The 27,056-nt window shown below is 43.1% G+C and overlaps 1 protein-coding gene across 1 annotated transcript; it reads left to right on the forward strand.

Annotated features, from left to right (window-relative positions):
- The first annotated feature begins 1,208 nt into the window (after positions 1–1,208).
- Positions 1,209–18,889, forward strand: LOC310951099 (ubiquitin-conjugating enzyme E2 E1-like). Its single transcript, XM_083919187.1, has 6 exons — positions 1,209–1,303; positions 4,251–4,435; positions 6,131–6,181; positions 11,320–11,452; positions 16,866–17,013; positions 18,756–18,889. Exons 2-6 carry the CDS (start codon positions 4,281–4,283, stop codon positions 18,851–18,853), a joined length of 585 nt encoding a protein of 194 aa, XP_083775313.1. The 5' UTR covers positions 1,209–1,303; positions 4,251–4,280; the 3' UTR covers positions 18,854–18,889.
- The last annotated feature ends 8,167 nt before the right edge of the window (positions 18,890–27,056 follow it).

Here is a 27,056-nt window from a genome sequence, read left to right on the forward strand (position 1 = left end):
AACATGAAAATGATAAGTCATAGAGTGTGGTCTTTACCTACTCTGTAAAGTGTCATGAGATCACTTTTGTTATGATTTGGCACTATAAATAAAATTGAATTGAATTGAATTGTGCAAAATAATATTTAAGCACGGATGAACATAGTAGCTTAATTAATTTAATCATGCATCTTCTAGCTTCACTTAAGTCACGTGCATTATACAGCCTCCATGTAGAGTTTCTTTTGTCTTTAAATGTAAAGAAAATAAATGGAAAACCTATAATTCAGGATTTGAAAGGGTGAAAGATGAGCATGTGCTGCTGTCAAAATATTGACACAGCGGTGTGCACAATTTAAGATTCCCTATTAACCTTTTAAACTCACACATCCACCAGCAGGTACATAACGTTCCTCACAGCTCATTTAACCTCCGTGAGGCGCCGCGTCAGCCGCACAAACCTCTTACCAAGTCATTTATTAGTAAGAGCAAAAGATTCAGTTAAAATACAATGGTTGGGAAATGTTGTTTGCACGTGATGGATGCAGAAAGTGGAGAGGAAGGATGTCCTGTAATACAGAAATTCACATTATCCCCCTGAAGACCGTGAAATGTGCTCCGAGGCTGCTGCATGCACTGAATATTTCCAGCTCACAGGCCCTGTAATGATGCATTGTTAGCCGTGAGTGAGATGTGGTCGGTTTAAGTGGGTTTTTTCAGTTTCTGTGGTGCCAGTGATGCAGCAGCTTACTCATCGCTCAAGTCATATTTGATGACCCCCTCTGAATTACATAACACTTTCCAGATTATCTTCTTTAAATTATGGGAATTAACTGCATTTGTGCCTACATTATCATTATGACCTCATACATTTAGTTGTTTTTTTCATGGTTGCCTGTCAAATATATTCATTTATATATTATTATTATAATAATTTGGTTGGTAGATTGTTGTAAATGTGTTTGTAACTGTCTGGAACATGAATTTCCTTTGGGATAAAGAAGTTAAATCTTATTTTTATCTCAGATTACTAAAATACTGAAATGAATGTCACTCAAAAGTTCATAACTTTGACCTCCTGTTGCAAAAACACATGTGCCTGAGGAAGATGTTGGGATCCAGAATATAACATAAGGTGTGTTAAATTAAATGCACAAAGGTGAATTAACCTGCATAAAGTGGTGTAATGTAGGCTGTGCTGTTTCCAGAGTAGCACCGGGGCCGTTCAGCCCACTGCAGCCGCGGTAGGCTACTTCCGTTCCGCAGAGGGCGACAGGCACCAGCCAGCCTAGACTGTGGCGGAGGTCCAGACACAATAGACTGGGTAAGTTTTATTAGCGAGCAAAATAAACGATTTAGGACCGGTGTTTTACCGAGGGGTCAAAGTATACGAACCGGTCCACTGCCGGTGTGTGTTTCCCGGTGAAGCCGAAGGTCAGTTTGTCGGTTACACACGCGGAAAAGAAACAAACAAACACGGTCGCGGTTAGTTGCCTGCACGGAGAAAAGGGGCTCCGGCTATGTGCTGGAACGGAGTTGTTCCTGGCTTGCTGCTGTCTGACGCGTTTTAATGTTTCGTTGTCACCTTGAAATACATATTTATACGCTACGTGTTTAATATACAAAAGCCACGGCGTTGTGTTTTAATCACCAAGGCAACCGACGTCTATATTTATGTATATATCTATAAACGCGGTTCTCGCTTCACTTGTGAAAGGATGCTTAGCAAGCAGCTTTTCCTCCACGCTGTTCCAAGAAGTAGACCCACCCGGTGAAGTCGTCGGGCCTGGGTGTTCGTTGCCAGGGGGGGAAGGGGGGTAACCGTTGGCAGGTAGCTCGAGCTGTGTTCAGGGGGTGTGGAGGTCACCACCACCGTGATATAACAACTAAACATTTATATTAATTATAATGTAATAACTGTGTAGTCAACAGTGTTGAGTTCGCGGGGGTGAAATGGTTAAACTTCAGTGAGTGCGGGTGTGAACTGTGCACTTCGCTAGCTCGTCGGCTAACGGCCGTTGGTTCGCCGTCGTCACGGAAACGTTAGTTAACGTTAAATATGCGACCGTTGAACTGCCGATCATGTACACGCCGCTGGAGCTACCACCTGAAAATTAGGGCTATAATCGATAAATAAGCACTTTAAATAGGAATTTAATGCGACACATAACTTCCTATAATCAACATCATCAACATACTTGAATTTGAGTCTGTCATCACAACAATATGGTAGTTTAAACACCAGAGTATACAGACTTAAGTCAGTGTTTCTACTTTACCATCTGCTGTGGCAGGTAAACAGCAGTTGCTAATGAAAACATGCTAATTAATGTTAATATGAAAAGTGTCCTTATATAAGGGATGGATGATCTGAGCCCAGGGATGGTTAATGTTTTGTTTTCAAGGTGTGAAAAGTGCTTTAAATTTGGATAAAGTGCTTACAATTCAATTCTTTCACAACAAATAGCTATAGGATAGACACATTATTACATTTATTATCCTTTTTTGATTAAAACAAGAAGTGAAATGTGTCTATGTAGGTGTAAGGTGTTGGAAAAGCTTGAAAATGAACCTTGAAAGTGCTTGAATTTGACCTTGGAAAAGGTGCACGGACCCGTGAGCCAGACTCTTCCATCCCTGTACAGGTCATTTAATATCTCACTGACAAAATATACCATGTTATAGCATGTTTAATGAACTAACCAGAAGGTAAAGCCTATGTTTGTGAACTCCCGTGTGTATTCAATACTTGACAGATAACAAATACTGATTAATTTCCTCATTTGATGAAGCACATACGTGCAAAATGAATAAAGCGGTTTTAAATGAGACTTTTTTCGATGTATACACCATGTTTACATTCATGCACTCAAATAGTGTGATGTAAAAACAAAAATGCTGAATATTTCACATGTGCTTGTTGTTCTCAAGGTAACAACGTAATTGTCTTACAACATATCAGTACATGATTCTTTGTAAAAGGATAAATCATATTGAATTATTGCTCTGCCCTGACTTTACCTTTAATCGTGACACTATGTTTTATCAAATCCAGCTGTTAAGTCTGTCGAAACACCCTTTCAAAAGACTATTTCCGGGTCCAAACGCTCCGTTGAAACAAAACCGACAGCAACGGCCGAACATGTGAACAATTACGATCACTTCTTCCGTCAGTTAGAGCGCACTCACACTGTCCATCCGTACCAGGCCCAAACAGGTTTTACAGGTAAAGTCTAGTTCGTTTGACCAATGTGAGTGCAACCGCACCGGGCCAAGCTGCGGCACACTTGCCGGCCAAGGACCGTTTGGGAGAGGTGGGCTTTTGTAAAGTCCGTTTACACATGTACGAGCACGAGCGTGCGCACGTGTACGAGCATGAGGCCTACGGCGGTTCTGAGGGTCATTTCCTGTGCGCCTGTTGGGACGTAGAAAAAAGAAGGAGGGACCATGCGCGGACATTTAAAACAATGGCGGCGAAAGGTTCACGTTGGTGTGATGCGGAGGTGGAGTGTTTACTGCAGATTTGGTCGATGAAAATATTCAAAAACAGTCGACAAGACGCACAAAAACTCCGAGGTCTATGGAAAGATTTGTAAACAAAGAGACGCATCGGGATGACGTCAATCAATGCGTGTGACGTGTTACGGCGTGATGACGTATAGGCAGCAAGAAGCATTCTCCGAGGCCCAGGTAGTGTGAGTACAAACGGGCCTGGAGGGGGGGGACAAGTACCCTAAAGCCCGGGGCACGGTGCGGAAGGACAGTGTGAGTGCGCCCTTAGAACTCTACATAGATAAGAAAGAGGTAAAATGACAATTACGTTGTTCTTTAAAAACTCAGATCTGTTCAATCAACGGGGAACGGGGAACGTGGCTCTGTGGCGTTGCGAGGCTTGGACCCGGAAATAATATTTAGAAAGGGTGTCACTGCACCTTATAATAATCTTTATTACCATACTTAAAATCTGAGTCTGTAATCACGAGAATAGAATAGTTTAAATAAAATAATTATGCATGTCAGTTTTTCTACTTTACCATCTGCTTTGGCAGGTAAACCAACAGTTGTTTATGAAAACATGCAAATGAATGTTGTGAGTTTAATGAATGGACGAGTCTTGTGTAATATGAAACTTAGGAGCTGTGTTGTGGTCACTGAGAGGGCACACGAGCACCTGCTTTGGTTAGAAATCCTCCTGAAACGGCTCCACCTTCTCGCAGCTGTGGTGTTAACCTCAGCCCATTTTGTCTTGTTTGTGTTTTCTCTCCCTCCAGGTTCCCGGCTCTTCTCCTATCCAAACCGGTATGTCGGATGAGGATTCCCGTGCCAGCACAAGCTCTTCTTCGTCACCGCCTTCCTCCAGCCAAACCAGACAGAGGGACACACTTTGCAAAAAGAAACGGGAGAGCAAAGCCAGCATGAGCAAGACCTCCAAGCTGCTTTCCACCAGCGCCAAGAGGTAAAAATCAACCCCCCAGATTGTTTATTAATGAATGACACTGCTCAGGATATATCTCAGTCAGTTCATTTGAATCTGACGTCTTTCTGTTAGTAATTTGGGAGTTATCTTGAGAAGAAACACATGACAAAAGACCACTTTAATAACAATACTCTGAGATCTACTGACTCAGGTCAGATAGTGGAGCGCAGAGTTCAAACGAGACGCTGTGAAGCAGCTGGAACAAACTACCAGCAGATCTGAAATCTCTCCCCGACTGTGAGCACTTTTTAAATCCCGGTTTAAAACACTTCTCTTTTCATGTGCTTATAGCTGAGCTCTTTTTAGGGCGCACTCACGCTGTCCGTCCGTCCTGTGCCCCGTGCTTTAGGGTCCTTGTCCCCCCCTCCAGGCCCGTTTGTAGTCACACCACCTGGGCCTCGGCGAATGCTTTTTGCTGCCCATACGTCATCACGCCGTAACACGTCACACGCATTGATTGACGTCATGGCGATGCGTGGCTTTGTTTACAAATCTTTCCGTAGACCTCGGAGTTTTTGTGCGTCTTGTCGACTGTTTTTGAATCTTTTCATCGACCAAATCTGCAGTAAACACTCCACCTCCGCATCACACCAACGTGAACCTTTCACCGCCATTGTTTTAAATGTCCGCGCATGGTCCCTCCTTCTTTTTTCTATGTCCCAACAGGCGCACATAAATGACGTCAGAACCGCTTTAGGCCTCATGCTCGTACACGTGCACACGCTAGTGCTCGTACATGTGCAAACGTGCTTTACAAAAGCCCACCTCTCCCAAACGGGCCGTGGACGGCAAGCTTGCCGCAGCTAGGCGCGGTACGGTTGCACTCACTCTGGTCAAACGAACTAGACTTTAGCCATGAAACCTGTTTGGGCACGGTACTGATGGACAGTGTAAGCGCACCCTTAATAACTTTGAACGTTATCTATTTATTTTACATTTTTATTCTTATTTGCTCCTGATTTTAACTGATTTTTGATTTTATGCTGTTTAAAAAAAAGTTTTGTCTTTATGTAAAGCACATTGAGCTGCCTTGGTATGAAATGCGCTATATACAGTAAATAAAGATGCCTTGCCTAATAATAATAATAATAATACCAAACAAACTATGGTTGCATTTAGATGATATCATGCGTGGATAAATTGGCACATAGAAGATATTTCCAGGGCAGCTACAACAGAAAATGCAGAAGCATCAACAGTAAATATGAGAACAAGCTGCGGTTTGTCGTACTTCCACTTTGCATCATCGTTCAGCTGAAATCCACCATAGACGAGGAACACATGATCATTTCTCCTCAGACCGTAGCTTCAACAGGCCGTAACGTAACGTACACAGTCACAAGATACGCTGTGACGAGATGTGTGTGAGCGGCTCAAAGCTTCCTTTTTCTCCCCCGACACTCTCGGTTTTATTATCGCTTACTTTCACAATCCATGTCGCACTCCCACAAGGGACCAGACGCATAAACGACATTACTCACAAACACATGAGATGAATGAGGCTGTAATCCAAATTGTAAATCACATTTCATATTAATGCAGTGAAGATCAGAGATGGATGATGCGTTTCATTATTCTATTCACTCATTGCATCTTTTTAATGATAATTTTTTTATGGAGGAATAATGATCTTTTTATGGTAGTGACTGATTTTGGATTCATTTTTGTGTTCAGGATTCAGAAAGAGCTGGCTGATATAACACTGGACCCTCCGCCAAACTGCAGGTGAGTTTCATGCTTTGTTTTGAAGTAGAGTTGCGAGTTGCTTAGAGTTGGTTTTCCAGGGGTGTCCTCATTAGGGTCGCACTGATCCTGATACCCGTTGCGGTAACACGTAAACTCTTCTGAACCCCACTATTTTATTCTCCCTGTTTGTGATCATTCTTCAGTGTGTGAGGTAACATGAGGATGTAACTACTCCATTACTTCTTAATTATAAGTGGGCATGCTGTCCTCTAGGATTGGAAAGTTGAGTAAATTGCCTTTTATTATCTTTCTCCGTGAATTAAGGATAGATTTCAACCAAACCAGAGTTGGTGATTGTTTGTGGGAAGACGAGACGGGTTTGCTGAGTCTTATTTGTTTTAAGTGTTATGACAAATTAACGAGGCATTTAAGCTAACATCTTCTGTAAAAGGAAAACTTGAATTTAGAAGGTGTACGGTTATAGTTGTCTGTGTGAAAAGGAAAATAAGTGTAAGAATAAACCTTTCAGTTTGAGTGAGCGAGCGAGACACGAGGGTTGTGTGTCACTGATTTAGTTTGACGACCAGCGTATTTTCATTTCTCATGCAGAAACGGCAGAAAATGCTGTTTTTTCAGCCCCTCAAAGATGGAGTTTTTGCTGCTTTTCTCTGTTTTATTTCATAATAAACTGGCTGTCTGTGGGGTTTAGACTGAAAAAGACATTTAAAAGACATTTGTGGCATCTTTGTCACTTTGGGATCATGGAATTGTAATGGACACTTTCCCTATTTTACATTTTGAAGCCTGAATCCATCACTTGGGAAAGTAATTGGCATGTTCTTTCTTTCTTTATATTTTATTACGACCATGTACATGAAAAGACAAAAACACAAAAAATAACCAATTCAAATGAATGAGTGAACCTAAACACATTCAGTGAATACATTTCACATAAACACACATTCAATCGTACATGTGCAAAAAGCAGGAAGAGGATTTAAGATTGACTGAACATGAAAACGATCATTAGTTGCATACAGTATTTAGCAGAAGGACTTCAGTTTACTTTATTGTGAGTTTGAAAGATTATCCTTAAAACCCGACGGTTTGGGTTCAACCTCCCATCGCAGCAAGAGTCCTCGCCCCTGCTGTGTCCTGAGGCGAATCACTGACGCCCTCCCTGCTCCGGGCTGCTGTTCTGCAGCAGAGCCTGACCTCTGACCTCTGACCTCCCTGTGAAAGAAGAAAAGAAACAGAGGAATCTCTCTCGCCGTGACTCGGTAGATCAAACAAGCCGCCTCAGGCCGCAGACCATCCCAAATATGAGCACTGTCTGGATATTTGCTGCTAACTGGAGGAAAACACGTTGACATTCACCGTCACAGTCTTGAAAAAAGTTTGTTTCTAATCAGATTCGTTGCTGCTGCCACCTTTTCTCAAAACAACAGCTGTGCAGGCTGGCTCTGGGTGGGGAAAATAGCTTTTCTATTCTCTCTACCTGTCGCCAACAGCCTTCATTTGGAAGTCAGTCTGATTATAACTATCAAGCTGTGCGTTTGCTGCAGGGAAGCACCCGGCGTGTGCAAGTGTTTCACTTTACCACACAGCACGAACGACTGGAAATGTGTGTTTAAGTAATGGAAACATTCAGCAATCAGAGACCAAGGCTGGTTTTTACAACACAGCAGTTACTTCAAATCATGTTTTTAGATTTAAATTCTGCATTTATTTCTGTGAAACAGCCTCTACGATAACTCGTCATGCACGCACAAAACTTGCGTCCAGTGCAAGGCAGTAAATGATGGAAACGGTCACATGTATCACAACGCTTTGCCTTGTTAAAAGATTCCCTTCCTTAGATCCTCTCATGTTTCCATTAAACTTTGAGCGACATTGTGAAGGTGATTAATGCCGCTCACTGCATCATGACCGCAGCGTGATGATGTTCTTGGGTAAATTAACGGCTAAAATTCGGGATTAGGGACGGATGGCTGCGGCTGACGCTTCTGACACTGAAGGACAACAGCCGTTTTCGGTTTCAGCAACAGGCGTGTGACATTTAGACAAACTCATAATGGACTTCCCTAATTACAACAGTGAAGTGTGACTGCTTAAATCACAACCTGCTCCAGCACATGATGGATTAAAAGTCAGCTCTAATTGAGCACCTGGTAATAATAGATAATGTATTTTGTATTAACTTAAATGATCTTAATGTGAAAATACACTCAAGCTTAATTTTTTATTGAGGTGAAGGTAGCACATTTTAGTGATATTAACTAAACTGAAGTCATGAGTTTTTCGGCATCATGTAGTTAAAACTTGTTTATTGTAGAGATTAAAATCAACAGGTACACTAATGTTGATTTGAATTTATTTATTAGTACAATTATTCCCATTAACGCAGATTATTTACTCAATTATTTTATCAGGAAATAATAAATACTATAAAATGTCATAGTTTCCCTGAACCCAAAAGTGAAATCTTTGTCATTTCACCCATTTATTTCCTCAATTGACGTTTCAAAAGGTCCTCATTTAAAGAGTTTAAAGCCTGGAACAAAGCCGACCAATTATGACGACAATTATCGTGACCATAAAACATTTGATTCGGTGCCAAAACAGATTTTGAAAACAAATTAACTGACTAATCATTTCAGCTCTATATTGAATTTCTCCGTCTTATTAGAGGTTCCATATTGTAAAAAGAGATTTTTTTTATTATTAAAGTAAAATGTGCTTCATAAATAAGTATTATATAACATTCAATCCAAAGAAATTGAACACAGTCGTATTCAGAAACCGTCTTTAAACGAGCGGTCAGGACTTCTGTATGGTTGTGATGTCACAATTATACTATATGTAGGTGAAAAGTGTACCCACAGTGCTGTTACAGTCAGTCCCCGGCTGCAACGATGGTGTAGAGAGCTCAGAGGCAGAAGACTTGGAAACACTGTTACTTTCAGGACAATGTCTTAGAGAGCATAATATGGGACCTTAAAGGTGCACTCACACTGTCCATCCGTACCGTTCCCAAGCACGTTTCATGGCTAAAGTCTGGTTCCTTTGACCAGTGTGAGTGCAAGCATACCGCGTCTATGTGCGGCGCGCTTGCCGTCCACGGCCTGTTTGGGAGAGGTGGGCTTTTGTAAAGCACATTTGCACATGTATGAGCACGAGCGTGTGCACGTGTATGAGCACGAGGCCTTCGGCGGCTCTGATTTTATGTGCGCCTGTTGGTGGAGTGTTTACTGCAGATTTGGTCGATGAAAAGATTCAAAAACAGTCGACAAGACGCACAAAAACTCAGAGGTCTACGGAAAGATTTGTAAACAAAGCCACGCATCGCCATGACGTCATCAATGCGTGTGACGTGTTACGGCGTGATGACGTATAGGCAACAAGAAGCATTCGCCGGGGCCCAGGTAGTGTGAGTACTACTGGGCCTGGGCCGCGGGGGGGAGGGGGGACAAGTACCCTAAAGCACGGGGCACGGTACGCATGGACAGTGAGTGCGCTCTCAGGTAAAAACACTTCCTCTTGAGTTTTTATGTGAAGTTGCTGAATTGCGACTGTGATCTGCTGCTGCAGAAACTCTCCTCTCTTGAATCAGTTCATAGTGCAGCCTTCACTGCTGCCCAGCTGTGTTGGAGCTATGCACCACACTGCTTTGATTTATTCCAATATGTTTCTTTGGGCCAGTTTTCTTAACTGCATCTGACGTAGCTCAGCCAAGATCTTATGTCTCGTATGATATCAAAATGAACTGATCCTATTCCTTAATGGCTTAACATGAATGCTGATAAGAGTGGAGTGGTGAGTGTGTGTTTTAAAGGAATGTGTTCATTAAAATCAACCACTCACAAGATTTTCATGCGTTTTGAAGTTTTTATCCATCTTTTTTCTTTTTTTTTTATCACCCAGTCCATACTGTGCTCTCTGAATCGATTTTCCACGTCGTAGCCGGGATCGAAACGCTGCCAAACATCCGTGTTAGTGTCGATCAAAAAAGGCACAGCGGAGGGAGCAGAACATCTGCCTCCCACAATAGTATTGGATCAATACTATTATGTCTTGTGCTCATGACCCCGAGGGGTTCAAGACCACGTTCTGCATGTAACGAGGATAAAGGCCGGGCTGCTTTGAGGAAAAATCAATACAGATTACAGATCATGACGCGTAGATGCATCACTGGGGATTTGCTTTGAACTGAGGCATCTTCTGAATGATGCACAAGGGAAATGAGACTCCACTTTTATGACAGTTGTCTCAGAGCTCGGACTACGTTCTTTGAAACACCACGCACCTATACGTATACTACAGAGCTCCCCAGATACTTATATACGCTTTCTATACTACACTAGCGTTCCACTTTTATGTATTAGAGCATTTTATTGTTCAAAATGTAATTAATTAAGACACGTTACATTTTGATCCATCAAAGGCAGAGCAAGTGCAGGATCCCCCATGATGCTTTTCTCTTGATCCTTTGAGCTGAGAAATGATGGAAGTGTTGTGAATCAACAGAATCCCCCTTCTGCAGAATGAATTCATTCATTTTGGTGGGATTCCCCTTTAATGCCAAGCGTCGCGCAAGTCTTGAATGGAAAGTGTTTTTCGTAATCGGCTCCTCGCTGAAGAAAGAAAATAAAACGCCCACACCCTCCAGACGGCTGCCAGTAAGCTTTAGTTGTGCAGCGATTCATTAGGTTTACACACACTACATGAATCAATGTGTGACTTTCAAACCGTGGCACACGCTGCATTGATTACTTTATCGATGTAGATCCAGTTGCATCGGCTTGCAGCGACAGAAGCATATAATCTACACTGATATATTGACACTCTTTCTCAGTGTGTGGATGTCCTTTCCTCCGACTTTATTTGTTTGCTGTAAGATTTACTTTGCTATGTGTGTTTTTTTTCCCCCTCTGCGTTACTGATAAGACAGCGTGAGGTTAGAATGGTAAATACTGTTGAAGAAGAAAGAAAAGATTGATCTTTGATTATTTCAAACATGATTCACAGCATGCAGTTGCAGATGAATCCAATCCGTGTTTTTCGGAAATGCATTAAAGTTAGAGTGACATCTGACCTTTTACGTATGTTGCATCACTCCAGGGCTTAAATGATTTTTGTGTTCGGCTGTAAGTAAAAGTATTTTTGTCCGCCCGCAGTGCTGGCCCCAAAGGAGACAACATCTATGAGTGGAGGTCGACCATCCTGGGACCACCGGGCTCCGTGTACGAGGGAGGCGTCTTCTTCCTGGACATCGCCTTCACGCCCGACTACCCCTTCAAACCCCCCAAGGTACTGATATGAGTACTACATGTCTGGAAGCTTAAAGTAAATTATAGAGACACAGATATCCGGACGTGGTTCTAAAATTAGACTAAATGCTGCCTGGTTGCCATAAAAAAATGTTGCCATTGTGATATAATATTTAACATTTTTGGTTGACGTCTGAATGTGACGTACCAGGCTTTCAGCTGACTCCAATGTAAAAATGATAGACATTAATATCACACAGTCAGAGCAAGTGCTCGGGAAGTCATGTGACGTAGTATAGCAGTCTGAAACTCTGCTGGGAGGAGGTCGGGGCGGATGGTTTGGGTCAATCACACACTGGACTTTCACTCAGCAGGCTCCGGTTCGTGTCCCGTCCCGTGTCAAAGTCAAACTTAATTACATAACAGACGTATTTATTTTAACCCCAGACATGATCTTTTCCCAAACCTGAGCATGTAGTTGTGTTACCTAAACCTAAGTAACATTCAACTCAACTTAAAATGTTTATAAAAATTTATATAGCCCATTTAAAAACAACCTTAGTTGCCCAAAGTGCTGCACAACATGCACTTTATTAGGTACACCTGTCCAACTGCTTGTTTTCTAATCAGCCAATCACACGGCAGCAACCACATGCATTTAGGCATGTAGACATGGTAAAGAGGATGTACTGCAGTTCAAAGCGAGCATCAGAACAAGGAAATAAGGTGATTTAAGTGACTCTGAACCTGGCATGGTTGCTGGTGCCAGACGGGCGTGTTTCAGAACCTGCTGATCTACTGGGATTTTCACACACAACCATCTCTAGGGTTTTTACAGAGAATGGTCCCAAAAAGAGGAAAGATCCAGTGAGCGGCAGTTCTGTGGGCGCAAATGTTGATGCCAGAGGTCAGAGGAGAATGGCCAGACTGGTTGGAGCTGATAGAAAGGCAACAGGAACTCAAATATCCACTGGTTCCAACAGAGGAATGCAGGAGAGCATCTGTGAACACACAACACCACCAACTTTCTACAGAGAGGGAACAGCAGCAGAAGACCACACTGACAATTAATTAAGCACCAGGTGCACCTAATAAAGTGGCCGCTGAGTGTACATAGTCAAGTGCTAGCAATATAGATAAAAACAGCATAAATCGACATTAACAATAAGAAAGAGCAATAAGAACAATTACTGAGATAAGGTAAAACTATATACTATACTAAAAGATGAAAATAACAGGTGAGGGTGAGTCGAAGGCCAATGAGAAGAGGTGGGTCTTTTTAAAAGTGATTTAAAATGCTCCAGATTGTCAGCGGCTCTGCTGTGGAGGGGTAAAGCGTTGCTTAAGTGAGGGGCCACGCCTGAAAAAGCTCTGTCACCCTTGCTCTTCAGTTTGGATCTGGGGCAAACCAGCAGTAACTTGCTGTTTGACCTCAGAGCTCGAGCTGCAGTGTGAGAATCAATGAGGTCAGATAGATAAAGAGGGGTGAGACCATTTAGGCTTTTAAAAACAAACAATAACATTTTAAACTCAACCCTAAACTGGACATTAATAGATTGTTTAAAACTGGGCGCTGGAGCATTAAAGGTGTCGGTATGTGAGGAGTCGGGAATGAGAAAGGGTGCAGCCGTTCAGAAATGTTGATATTCAACACGTGTGGTTTGCAGAAACGCACAATGGAAACATGTTATTGTGGCGCCTGTAGAAAATCTGAATACTTTAATAAAATGTTTATGTTGACAGAGATTACTGTTCAGAAGAAAATTACCATATTTTCCTCACTATAAGGCGCACCACATTATAAGCAGCATAGAACAGACGCTACAGTCGAGGCTGGGGTTATTCATTGATGTTAAGTTGGCGTGCTAGCGCTGTTGCCTTCAGTTGAATAGTGATTGTACGGACTCTTCTACTTGCTGCTCTCTGTTCAACAACCCACTGTTGGAGTTTGTCCTCCAGCTGCAGCCGTCTCGCTCTGTTCCCTCTAAACTCTGTTTAGTCTTCTTTACTTGGCGCAGGTCGTCTTGTTGCTTCCTCCACTTCGGCACCATTGATTGGTTCATGTTAAACTCTCTGGCTGCTGCTCTATTCCCGTGTTCTACTGCGTGACTAATGGCCTTGAGTGTAAACTCTGCGTCGTAAGCGTGTCTCTTAACAGGAGCCATTTTGGGCTCTTTACACAAACACACACATGGAAATGAAACGGCACGCTTCACGCAGTCGTATATCTCAACATGCACCGCGCGTTACTTCTTCTACGGGGGAAAATAGAGTCGGCGGCTGCTCACCGTAGTTGCAAGACCTGTTGTGGCTCAATTTTGGTCCATATATAAGGAGCACCGGATTATAAGGCGCACTGTCGGCTTTTGAGACATTTGACGGTTTTTAGGTGCAAATACGGTAGACTGTATTACACAGAAATGAATCAATGAACGGCACAGAGCTGACTGACTCTCTGACTCATTATAGTCTGGATGAGATCTGACTGAAGAGTTCCTGCTGCTGTCACAGATGTTTTATGAAATTTAGATATTAGATTTAGTTTTGGAAGTGTTACCTAAAGGTTAACTCTGATGCTTTTTCTGTGTTTTTGTTAAACCCTATGAAAAAAACAGAAGTGTTTAGCATTTCCCTGTTTTCTTAAGGCTTTTGTTGTTGTTTCTCTACTGTATTTTTTATTATTGTTTTGTTTGTTTCTCGTTTGTGTTTTCTGTCTGTAATCATTGCATTGTGGCATGTGTCCCGTATTGCTAGTGCACGAGCAAGCTCTTTTCTTTGTACGTGCCATGTCTGTGGCTCTCACGTGCGACTGCTCTCTCAGCGGAGAGCTACAGAGAGCATGGCAGGGAGACACACAGCTGACACACAGACGCCACAGTAAAACACAGCCTGCTAGCACAGTTAGCACCACAAGTTGTTTTTTTAAGCTCTCCAATAAAATGCACGTGGGGTTGCATGTGTTGCACCCAAGTTATGATTTAAATCTTTTATTTTTCACTGCTAGTATCCATCAGGTTAAACAGTAAATTATTAACATCACTATTCCCTACCCTGTCTTTGGCGCTCAGCCTCGAGACCATCCGTTCCTCCATAAATATGTAAATGTTTTGAAACGACCTGTGAAAGGTTAGAGCAGCTGAAGAATGACAGGAAAGGGGGTGACACGCAGCAAAGGGCTGGAGGATGTGAACCCGGTCCGTAGCCAGGGGCCGGGCCTTCATGGGGCGCACGCTCTACCTGGTGAGCTAGAAACCGCCCCGAGTGTCGTCTCTTCTCTCATGGACTATTTTCAGCCACGTATCTGGCTTAAAAAATTAACTATGGTGCCCGTGTTCATGGTAATAAGGTAACATGTAACGACTCAATGATGTGTTTTTAATAGTTTTTGAGCTCTGTGACGCACAGGAGTGATAATTAATTGTTGGTTGTGGTCTTTTTAATGGGTTTTGCTGATAACATGAAACATATAGAGATGTGTTGTGCTCTTGGCCGACACCGGAGCAGAAACAATGTGCTTATTCACTGTGACGGCTGTCGGTTCAGCTTCTCCTTTAGCAACACACCGGCACACACACAGTCAGTACGGGACTTTGTGGAAAAGCTGCTCTCTGCAGGTTAAACACAGATCAGATTTAGATCCTTCAGTGGGATCCTCACGATGTCGTTGATCCTCACGCTGTCGTTGATCCTGAATTATGGAAAAAGACCAAAGTCCTCACGAACCCTTTTAGCGTCTGCTTTCTCTTGAACACTTCAGTCTGTTTGTAATTTCACCGCTTCATAATTAGAGCTGTCTTGTTATTATTTTAGCTCATTGCTGCTTTGTCCGTGTACTATCGATCCACTATAGACATTCAATGTACTGTATGTCCCATAAATAGATGGATAGCGGTTCATTTGGCCGTCCCCACAGGGTTACAGGACCAATTAAGATGCACAGTGCCGCAGCACGTGTCATTATGAGGGCAATAAAAACGCCAATCCCGGTAAAATCGCTGTTCTGTTTGTTTTCACTGAGGTAAATTTCCAGTGGGATAAAACAAACAATGTCATTAAAATATTGATATTAGCCTAAAAACGAGGAGCATGTGGGAAAAATGATGGAGAGATTAAAAGCTTTCCACATATTTCTTGCATTTTATAACAGGAGTTTATTTCTGCTGTTTGTTTTAGAGCAAAAGCTGTGTGTGTGTGTGTGTGTGTGTGTGTGTGTGTGTGTGTGTGTGTGTGTGTGTGTGTGTGTGTGTGTGTGTGTGTGTGTGTGTGTGTGTGTGTGTGTGTGTGTGTGTGTGTGTGTGTGTGTGTGTGTGTGTGTGTGTGTGTGTGTGTGTGTGTGTGTGTGTGTGTGTGTGTGTGTGTGTGTGTGTGTGTGTGTGTGTGTGTGTGTGTGTGTGTGTGTGTGTGTGTGTGTGTGTGTGTGTGTGTGTGTGTGTGTGTGTGTGTGTGGTTTGCTTATTTTACTGTGTACACATCAGCAGGAAACCAGTCAAAAGTCAGGCAAAGGTGAACTTCAGATATAAAAACACCCATACACGCCTCTCTTGTCTGAGAACCTGAGTCAGAGTCTGAGAGTCTTTATGAAATACATCTGCACCTTATCGATGCTTTATGTTGCAAATTTAGGCAAAAACATCCAGCGGAGATTTCCCACAGCTCACTTCTTCAAAAGAAACAACAGTTTTCAGTATTTCATCTGAGCATTTGCAGTAAATACACTTTCACTGCTGATTCATCGTCAGTGTGCCGACCCCTTTAATGGGAAGTGTCTACTGCTTTTGTATTATTATTGTGACACACAGAAAACAGTCTGACAGTGTTTCCTGGTGTTTAAAAGTACCTCTTTCCCACCACCAGAGGGCTTTCACGTCCTGCGAATACAAGTGTGTGACTGCAGGTTTGACACTGAAGGTCCAAGTTGAGTGTTTCTGTGTAACTTAACCACAGTTACGTCTTTAATGTAACAATAATAAACACTATTATAACAATTTATCAGTACGAGAATCAAGCTCACAAAAACAAACAAAGTACTTCATACTGCTACAATATCAAACTTTATATCTGACTTTTGTTTTAGGCTCATTGTTTATTTCTATTGCATTTATTGTAATTTACCAGAACCATAATTTTAACCTTTGATGCGATACTAGCACAGATAAACAAAATTATACCTGTTACGATACCACGGCAAAAAGAAAAAGGGATGTTTTATTTTTATTTTTTTAAAGAAAAATTTGCTGAATGTAAAACCAACAGACACTTGTTCCGTCTGTGCAGCCTTGGGTTGAAAACCTGATTTTAGATCTGATTGGTTTTATTTATTTTTGGCACTTTGGATCATTTTAATCACAGTATTGAAAAAAAATTTGTTTGATAACCTTAATTTGTTGTCAAACCTGCGGTTAAACCATAGCAGGACATGTTGACTGTGAAGGGCGCTGCTTGTGTGTCTGCAGGTAACATTTCGTACGCGGATCTATCACTGCAACATCAACAGCCAGGGGGTGATCTGTCTGGACATCCTGAAGGACAACTGGAGCCCCGCCCTCACCATCTCCAAGGTGCTGCTGTCCATCTGCTCCCTGCTCACAGACTGTAACCCAGGTAAGACTCACAGCGTGTCCATGAAGCCTCTGCAGTTGTCTGAAATGTCTCCGATGGACTAAGACAAGTCTGCAGTTGTATTATTTGTGCACAAAAGGCCTTTTTTTAGTTCTTCAGTTCTTCAAAACTTGCCAATTTCTGCTCCACTTGTTGCAGTTCACGTCCATAAAGAGAGACAATAAATAAATCAAAGGGTTCAGGCCAGCACTGTCACGATACCGGCTTTTCTTATTTTAACACAATACCTTGAAAACAGCGATATTCTGTATTATAACCACATAGACCTCTGCACACATACGACTGAGTTATGACGCAGCCCATCGCGTTTCTCCTCTCAGCTGAGATGGACGGCACAGCGCTGCAGTGTGTCAGTGGAAATAATAGATTCTTTCCTTCCTCTGCGCATTACAGGAGCTGAATTACAGTCTGCATGCATGTTTTTAACCCCAACAGCAGCGGATGTTGGTAGCAGAGCAAAAAAAAGTTTGCGGGCTGCAGAGTCGCAGCTTCCTGCATGAGGAGACGATAGAAAAGCAACTGTGAAGACTCACACTAAGCTCAAATGGAAACACTGCTGCAACACGCGTCTCTCGGTTTAATTAATAGGGTTCTTACAGGTGCTTGAAATCCTTGAAAATGCTTGGATTTTAATGGTGTGTTTTCAAGGTTTGAAAAGTGCTTAAATCTTGTGCTTAAAAATACTTTAAGTTGTAGCCGTATTTCTTTCACAACAAATAGCTCACAAATATAAATTAAAACATTTCAAATTTCTTATCCCTCTGGTTTCACGAGACACAACTTTAGTTTAGTTTCATATTAGTTAAGCAAAACACATCTTTGTTCAACGTTATTTAGGAAAAAGTGAAATAATCATTTTCAGTATGTATGTATTTGTAGAAATATGGAATTTACCAACAGCTGTAAGGTGCTGGAAAAGTTCGAAAGTGCTTGAATTTGACCTTAGAAAAGGTGCACGGACCCTGAACTAAAGGCATTATTTTTAAGGAATCTGTTATTCTAGTTTTCAAAATAAAATTATGAACATTAGACTCCCAAAATTGAAAACCAAAATACCTACCCAACAAACAAATATCCAAATAGCGTTGCACAAGCCACCATAACAAAACCCACATTTATATTAATATTCAACCCGAGTGAACGAGATGAGACGACGGCACCGTGAGTGAGTGAGTGGAGCGTGGCTGCGTGTCAACCATGGTGTCAACTCACTGTCGGAGAGAGAAGAGCGAGAGTTTTGATACTCAATTAAATGAGAAACGTTCCAAACATTCATAAAAGGACGTGTATGAAAAAGAGAGACCCAAGACATGCGTCTGTTCCTCTTAACTGTCGTGCACATGATCATAAATCACTTGTTTTTGACGACACATGTTCAGGCCGAATCGCTTTTCAAGCTCATTAAAAGTCACCTCAACAGCCTTTCCATGGTTTTTAACAGGAGTCTGAAACTCGCGTGAGTATAAACGCTGGTGAATTTTGTCGGAGCTGCCACCTTGACAGGAAACCGGCGTCATCTGGACATTTCTAAATGTTCTCGGCTCATGAGAGCGAAAGCAGAGAGAGAGTTTTTAAGGAGAATTGGAGAAAGCCCGCTGTTAATTCACCGGAACATAAGGAGACACACTTAAAAGCCCTTTTAGTGTCTTCTTCCTGTCTTTGTCTGTTTCATCATTTCCCTGTTCACAGAAACTTAACGTGAAACATGTTCTTTTTCCGTTCAGCCGACCCCCTCGTGGGAAGCATCGCCACCCAGTACACGACTAACAGAGTGGAACATGACCGAACAGCCAAACAGTGGACGAAGCGATACGCCACATAAACCGCAGAGGACGACAGTGGGGGGAGGAGGAGGAGGGGGAGGGGGAGGAAGAGGGGCGGGGGGCTGCGGGTGGTTTGTGTTGGGGGGTTATTTCTATCTCAGATTTTTAGTACTTTATTGTCTGGTCTATTTTTTGCTTCCTGATTAAGTTATCTCTACAAATATGGTAATAAAGGAACACAATGGAGAGGAAGTGTTGTCTGCCTCCTTTTTTACGTTGTTAATTAACGGGCTGCTTCTACACACACACGGTACAAACCCGCTCCAGGAATGCTGAGAACACTGGAACCAGTATTAGAAGGTGTGCTGTAAGGTCGTAATACTATACTGTGTTAATGTCATGTTGACGGCGGTGAGGGCAACTTTGAGTCGTCAGATTTGCTGCACAGATAAAACGCCTGAAGGCATTTCATGTCTCTAAGTGATGTCACCTTTCTGACGACATGTCGAGCAGCCAAGGACTTGAAAAGCTGTATTTATCTCAGTCTGAGGGCAAATAAGTGCCCTTTGTTTCTGAATCACTCACTTTAGCTTTGAAACGTCTGACCTTTCATGTGCTATAAAGCAAGAATGCAGTTTTCCCTTTCAACAACACTCACGTGAGGTGCATTTCTAAGTGTGTTGACTGAAAGATAATGGTGATATCATTATTACAAATGTACACCCTGTCCTTTAGATGTCAACACAGATCGTCAGTGCTCAGCTGTCGACTGAGAAACACGTAAAGCAGGTGTGTAACTGTAAAGTTCAACGTAAGGAAATTAAGGTTTATCCCAAACCAGCTGCCCTTCACTTGAAAAAATAAAACTGACTTTAATTAAAGTTATTGTGTGTGTTACAGTTTCCATGATATTGTATTAGGTTAGTCCATCTTCAACTGCTTGTCCCTGTCGGGGTCGCAGGGGGCTGGAGCCGATCCCAGCTGACATTGGGGCGACTGTGGCTCAGTGGAAGAGTGGATCGTCCTCCAATCGAGAGATTGGCGGTTTATCCCCACCTTCCCCTGGTCCACATGTCGAAGTGTCCTTGGGCAAGACACTGAACCCCGAATTGTTCCCCGTGCTGCGCATGGGTGTGTAAATGTGGTGTGAATGGTTAGATTAGATGGTCTGTAGATGTCCACTGCCATCTGTGTGAATGTCTGTGTGAAAGCACCTTGAGTAGTCAGAGGATTACAAAGGCGCTATATAAGTACAAGGCCATTTACCAAGTCCATAAGGTGGGGTACACCCTGGACAGGACCCTGTCACAGTGCACATGGAGACAAACAACCACGCACGCTTCACACAATTTAGAGTCATCAATGAACCGAACACCTGCACGTCTTTGGACTGTGGGAGAAAGTCAGAGAAACCGAGAAAACCCACGCAGACACGGGGAGAACATGCAAACTCCACACAGAAGGGCCCCAGCCTGGATTCAAACCAGCATCTGTCTTGCTGTGAGGCGACGTGCTGCCATATTAGATTAGTTAAAAGCAAAAATGTTAACGAATATAATTAGAGATGAAACTATTAGTAGATAATCTATCGTTTATATCTACGATCTATTACTTTGGTGAATCATTTCAAGTCATTTTGAAAGAGGTGCAGTTTGTTGAACACGTCAGAACTGAGCTGTGCGTGCACTCTGATCTTTCACACGTGTCGTACGGTTTCACAACACTTGCTCCACTGCAGACCCTTTACAAACAAACTCAAGACACTGGATAAAGAGCTGTCAAGAAACCAGCGGTGCATCGTTCAGGAGTGTAATCTCCTGACCTTTGACTACTTTGTGTGTCCCTGATGCTGCTCCAGTTTACAGAGTGATCACTGATATCACTGCGCTCTGATAATGGGGACGTTTAGGATGACCAGCAGAGGTGACTGTGAAACGCCACAGATCCTTCTTCTCTACAGAGCAACGGACTTTCTGAGCTCAGCACCAACTTCTATAAGAGAGGGGGCTGCAGCTTTACTGGCTTTAAACTCAGGATAAAATCACGGCTAATATCAAACCAATCATCCACGCATCAACGCATGCTGGTTAATCTGGTTGGAGCGTGAATATGTACTGTGTTTTTTTTTAAGTTTCAGGCAGAAAAATCTGTTTTTCCAGCCTGGCAGTCACTTTAAAAGTTACTGTTGAACAGTGCAAAGTCTTTGATGATGAAACACTTTCATGTGAAAATCAGCTAAGTTAAAGATAAACTGCTCAAGTCCTGAGAATAAATGATGCATACTTGTTCTTATTATGCTTTTTTCTCTATTTTAAAGGATAATTTGTTTTGATAAATTGATAAAAGTGAAGAGAAAATAGTGTAAAATAAGCGTGTAGAGAAATAAACTGAGGCCTGACGAGGCTGAAGTCTCAGAGCAGCTGGGGATAGAAGAAGAAGAATTACTTTATTTATCCCGCAAAGGGAAATTCAATTATTCACTCTATTATTATACATGTCACACACACACACACACACACACACACACACACACAGGCCCGAAATACACAGATACACAAACCGGACCTATAAACATGCAATTAATGGGGAGATGTCAGAGCGAGGGGGCTGCCAATGGACCTACAGCCTGAGCAGTTGGGGGTTCGGTGCCTTGCTCAAGCCGAGTCACCTGTGGACTGAGCTACTGCCGCCCCTCAAGGATAAGGATAATTGGTTTTGATAAATTGATAAAAGTAAAGAAGAAAATAGTGTTAAATAAGCGTGTAGAGAAATAAACTGAGGCCTGACGAGGCTAAAGTCTCAGAGCAGCTGGGGATGTTCTGTACAGTGTGGGCAGATAATATAAAAATCTCTTCATCATCTTCATCTTCAACCGCTTATCCCGGGGTCGGGGTCACGGGGGGCTGGAGCGGATCCCAGCTGACATTGGGCGTGAGGCGGGGTCCACCCTGGACAGGACGCCAGTCTATCACAGGACACATAGAGACAAACAGAGACAGACAACCATTCACACCTACGGGTGATTTTAGAGTCATCAATGAACCGAACACCTGCACGTGTTTGGACTGTGGGAGGAAACCGGAGAACCCGGAGAAAACCCACGCAGACACGGGGAGAAGATGCTCCACACAGAAGGGCCCCAGCCGGATTGCGAACCTGGAACCTTCTCGCTGTGAGGCGACAGTGCTAACCACTAAGTAGCAAATGCCAAAATGTCAAATGTTGCTCAGTCAATCTCCTGAAGGAACAGTGTACAGTAACAGTATGTAATGCAGTATTTATGCAATGGAACTCAGTAACTGTGAACTTAAGAGATGAATCTCAGCAGTCGGGTGTTAAAGAACAAGTCTGGTGATAATCTCTATTCCTCTGATTGTCTCCTCTGTGTTTTAAGAGCTCCATTCTTGTCCTTTAAAAACACATCAATGAGCAACACCGTTACACTGAGCGACATGTTCCTTCAATACGGAGAACACAGACTCTGTAATTAATTTTGAGTCAATGCCACAAACAGCGTCCTGCTGACGCCGATACACCCTGCTTGAGTAATGTTGGCTAATTATTATTACAGTGACCGTTAAAAGATTTACGTCTTCAGTGGGAATGAGTGAGCTTGAGGCTGGGAGCCAATGACAGCAAAGTAAAAATGTTATCCTGGCGAAGCAGAAGACGACCAGACCCATGACATCATGTGTGACTTTAATTTCCCAAAGGGAGTTTTCCCCAAAGCAGTTTCAGTCACAAGCAACTGGACTTGCAATTTGAAGAAGTTTCACCTCTCATCCAAGAGGCTTCATCAGTTCATGAACGCATCTGACCAGGCTGGAACTGGACCAGGACCAGGCTGGGACTGGACCAGGACCAGGCTGGAACTCGACCAGGACCAGGACCAGGCTGAGACTGGCCAACGACCGTCGTATTATCTCCAATTTACAATGCTGCCCTTTCATCCCTTCAGGAGATTCAACAATCGAACCTCAAAGAACAACTGTTCACAAATGGCCTCCTGTGACTCCAACGACTGTCGTCAAGACTCAATAGAGCACTAACCAAGTCCAGACCTACTTCCACCAACGACTGCCACTCTAACGACGGATGTTGACACTTGGAGCACAAATACCTGGATCTACACACCAGTTAGCTGGTCCAGTGCCAGCCTGGTCCTGGTCCAGTCCCAGCCTGGTCCTCGTCCTGGTCCTGGTCCTGGTCCTGGTCCTGGTCCAGTCCCAGCCTGGTCAGATGCGTACATGAACTGATGAAGCCTCTTGGATGAGAGGTGAAACGTCTTCCTAGACAAATAACCAAGTCCAGTTGTTTTTGACTGAAATTGCTTTGAGGATAACGACGACCTGGACACATGAGAACATTCACAGGCATAGGGAGTTTGTTGTTTGTATTTTATGTATATAGGAATAAATGTAATATTTAGAATCTGCCATTTTAAGGCTTTTGTTGTGCACTGAGATTAAAGCACAGACTGTACAGTATACCATAAAGATGGATGCTCGATATCTTGATCGCCCTCTAGTGGCCGACTGCAGTAGCTCATGCATCGTGCTCCCTCCGTGTTAGGGGCTGGGACACGGGCCAACCAAAAAACTAAAACACATTTTTCCCAAAGATGGTTTCGTTCACGTGTTTGTTTTTCTTTTACGATTGGAGTTATTTGATGCTATAAAACATCATAATTGACAGCTGTGAACGACTTTCTCTCGACCGTGCGGATGCATGGAGGGGACTTTCATGATGTGACTCAACCGCCACACCCCCACGACTCTGGATGCAAAATTACAAAAATGGCGGCGCCCACATCTGGTATCTCATGACTTAACTGGGGCAGCAGTAGCTCAGTCCATAACTGACTCTGGCTGGTTCGAGTCCATGTGTGGACCATGAATGGAGTTCGGACTGGTGGCTGGAGAGGTGCCAGTTCATCTCTTGGGCACTGCAGAGGTGCTGTTGAGCAAGGCAACAAACCTCAAACTGCTCGGGGCGCTGGTCCATTGGCAGCCCCCTCGCTCTGACATCTCTCCATTATTGCATGTATATAGGTCCTGTTTGTGCATGTGTGTGTATTTCGGGCCTGTGTGTGTGTAACATGAATAATAACAGAGGATTAATAAAAGTAATTCTTCTTCTTCTTAAAACAACTTTGTGGAACTTTCATTTCGTGCTGTTTCCGGCAGCCCCCTGTGGACGAACGCGGTAGTGTCGTCTTGTGTCGTAAAAATCTTGATCTGACTCACGTCCATTTGTTTCGGATGTGTCTGAAAGAAAGCTGCGACTTTCTTTTTTAAACACAGCTGTTTGCAGGATGCACAGCGTTGAGATAACGTATCTATTTGCGGCTATGTACCATAAACAACTGTAACACGACGACGGCTGGAGGTGAACCGGAGGAGGCATTCATGAGTCATTCGCTTACGGCAACTTAAAAGAACCGGTCCTCTCATCAGTGTCCGGTCTGCGTGCCGTAAATGATTTCTCCTTTATATTTGACATTTATAGTTAGATTACAGAATCAACGCGCGTGCTTCTAAAGCCTCTGAAGTCACCGCGCACTTCTGCTGCTTGGTCGTTTACTGAAAAAGTACTTTAACTGACTAAAAACACAAAGTCCTCCCTCTAATGGAAGTGAACGCAGGTGACTACACCCTTCACATTGTGCTGACAGCTATGCTACAGCTACGTTATCACTCATGTTACGTCCACGTGCCGCTTGGCCCCGCCCCCTCCGGTGTCCTGACGCAGCAAATAGTTTCCTCTGAATTTTGCAGGAACTCAGCCCCCGGGGGACAAACACCAACTACATACAAACATCCAATCCTCTCCATAATAGTCTTGTTTGCTTATGTAGGTCACATCAGTATTGAATTGAGGCTGTTTCATGAGAACGTTAACAACCCTTTTTTTTGAAGGGCCTTTAAATATTAAATCTCTGTCCAGCTCTTAAAATACTTGTGGTGACTGAAAGGTCTCGCTGACCTGCCAAGAGTGAGTCATTCCTGAGGAGCCTGAACTCCGGCCAGGCGGATGAATCTGGTAAATAAATACACCCTCGCCCTTTACAAGCGTCTGTAGTGGGCCTACACATGGTTTATAATCTGATACATGTTCAGCTCTCCGATCCTTTTAATAATCTTCTACTGAAAATGTTTAAAAGAACATAATATATGCTGTTTTTGTCCAGAAACAGAAAGAGCAAAGCTGATAGTTCACTCATCTCAAGAACGCAGCTGGTTTCGTGCACGTGCGAAGACAAACGTGAAACGTGAAATTCCTCCCTCTGCTCAGCTCGAGTGCAAACGTCACTCAGTTATATTTGCATCCCGTCAGTCATTCACATTTTATGTAGGCTACACACACACACGAGCCCGTGAGGCGTACAGTAGCCCAGAGAGTGCGTGACTCAGGGTGAAGCATGAAACTTTATCAGTAAACGACGGACAATAAACGACCAGGACGCAGTGTTCCAACCTCTAAGTCAGGGGTGGGCAATGCCGGTCCTGGAGGGCCACTGTCCTGCATGTTTTAGGTTACTCTCTGCTCTAACACACCTGAGTCTGATGATTTGCTCGTTATGAAGCAGCTGATGCTTGTCACAGTTTGATCATTGTTAGACTCAGGTGTGTTAGACTCAGGTGTGTTAGGGTAGGGAGAAACCTAACACATGCAGGACAGTGGCTCTCCAGGACCAGTGTTGTGCCGTATTCAGTACCCCTGCCGTGAAACGCACCCCCTCGCATTAGAGGTGATATTCTGCATCTGAAGGCTGTTGTTTCCACCTGTAGGAGTAGTTTATATACAGGTAACCCACGGTAACAGTCCCACCATTGGTTACTTACAGTCTTTAAACTATTTTAAAGAGTTTAAAATCACAAACTTGGATAATAGTGAACACAAAACAACACCTTTTGTCTGTTCCGTGGAAATAAACTGCAGCCATAATCACAAAATGAGTTAAATGGATCTTTGGAGCAAGTTGAATGTATTTGACTCATTTCATCATCTCATCTCATCTTCAGCCTCTTATCCGGGGTCGGGTCGCAGGGGCAGCAGCTTTAGCAGGGGACCCCAAACTTCCCTTTCCCGGGCCACATTAACCAGCTCTAACTGGGGGATCCTGAGGCGTTCCCAGGCCAGTGTGGAGATCTAATCTCTCCACCTGGTCCTGGGTCTTCCCCGAAGCCTCCTCCCATCGTATTTGACTCAGCGTTTCCTAAATATAATCCCAGCTTTTCTTGCAATCCATAGGTACAAAAGTGTGTGCTTTTAATGTGGTTACCTGTAAATTACCTGTTTAAAGACTGTAAGTAACCAATGCTGCGACTGTTACCGTGGGTTACCGGTATATAAACAACTCCTACAGGTGGAAACAACAGCCTTCTGATCCAGAACATCACCTCTAATGAGAGGGGGTGCGTTTCACGGCAGGGGTGCTGAACACGGCACAACACCAGAATTGCCCACCCCTTCTCTAAGTATATTAAAACACACCGGCTACAATTCCTGTGGTGAGTTTTCTTTTGATAATACTCTGATCACAGCGTGTTGTTGTGATCCAGTGCACAGATCACAGTGACAGGTCACGTTTCCAGCTTCATGTGTCCACGTTTTAAATATAAAGTATAAAAAAAAAAACATTTTTCCAGATCTGAGCCTTCATGGCCGTGTTAATTATCTATTTTAATACGTCAACATATGTTGTTTTTCTCTCTTTTAGTAAAACAAATGTTTGAGGGGAACACAGATGTGTAGAAGTAATAAATGTGTCCAATTTGAGCCAACGATCTAACCCATCATATAACAAGATTACAGCCACTGTAGTGCTTACAGCCTAATGCTAACATTAGCATGCTAACATCTCATGCTGAGCAGATCACAGTCACGTTTCTTATCACGTTCGACATCTTAGTTTAGCCTTTAAGCAGCTAACATCTGCTATTAGGCACTAAACCTAAAGTAGCGCTGAGGCAGGTGTCTCACAGGTGTGTGGGAGTGTGTGTGTGTGTGTGTGTGTGTGTCCTTCCTGCCACATGCCATCACACTGTACAATTACAGTTCAACTGTTCAGAGCAATAAAATCAGATGCACCACCATGGCAACCCCATGTGTTTTCTCACAATCTGTCCACTGCACCTTAGATTATTGTATGTTTACATTTGCGCTACAGTTAGTCCGCTTATTTATACATTTTATTTTTAGGTATCTTGTATATTGTATTTCTATATTTTTGCTTTGATGTGTTTGTGTGTAATGCTG

The sequence above is a fragment of the Echiichthys vipera genome (genome assembly GCF_963691815.1).
Source record: "Echiichthys vipera genome assembly, chromosome: 8".
NCBI lineage: Eukaryota > Metazoa > Chordata > Actinopteri > Perciformes > Trachinidae > Echiichthys > Echiichthys vipera.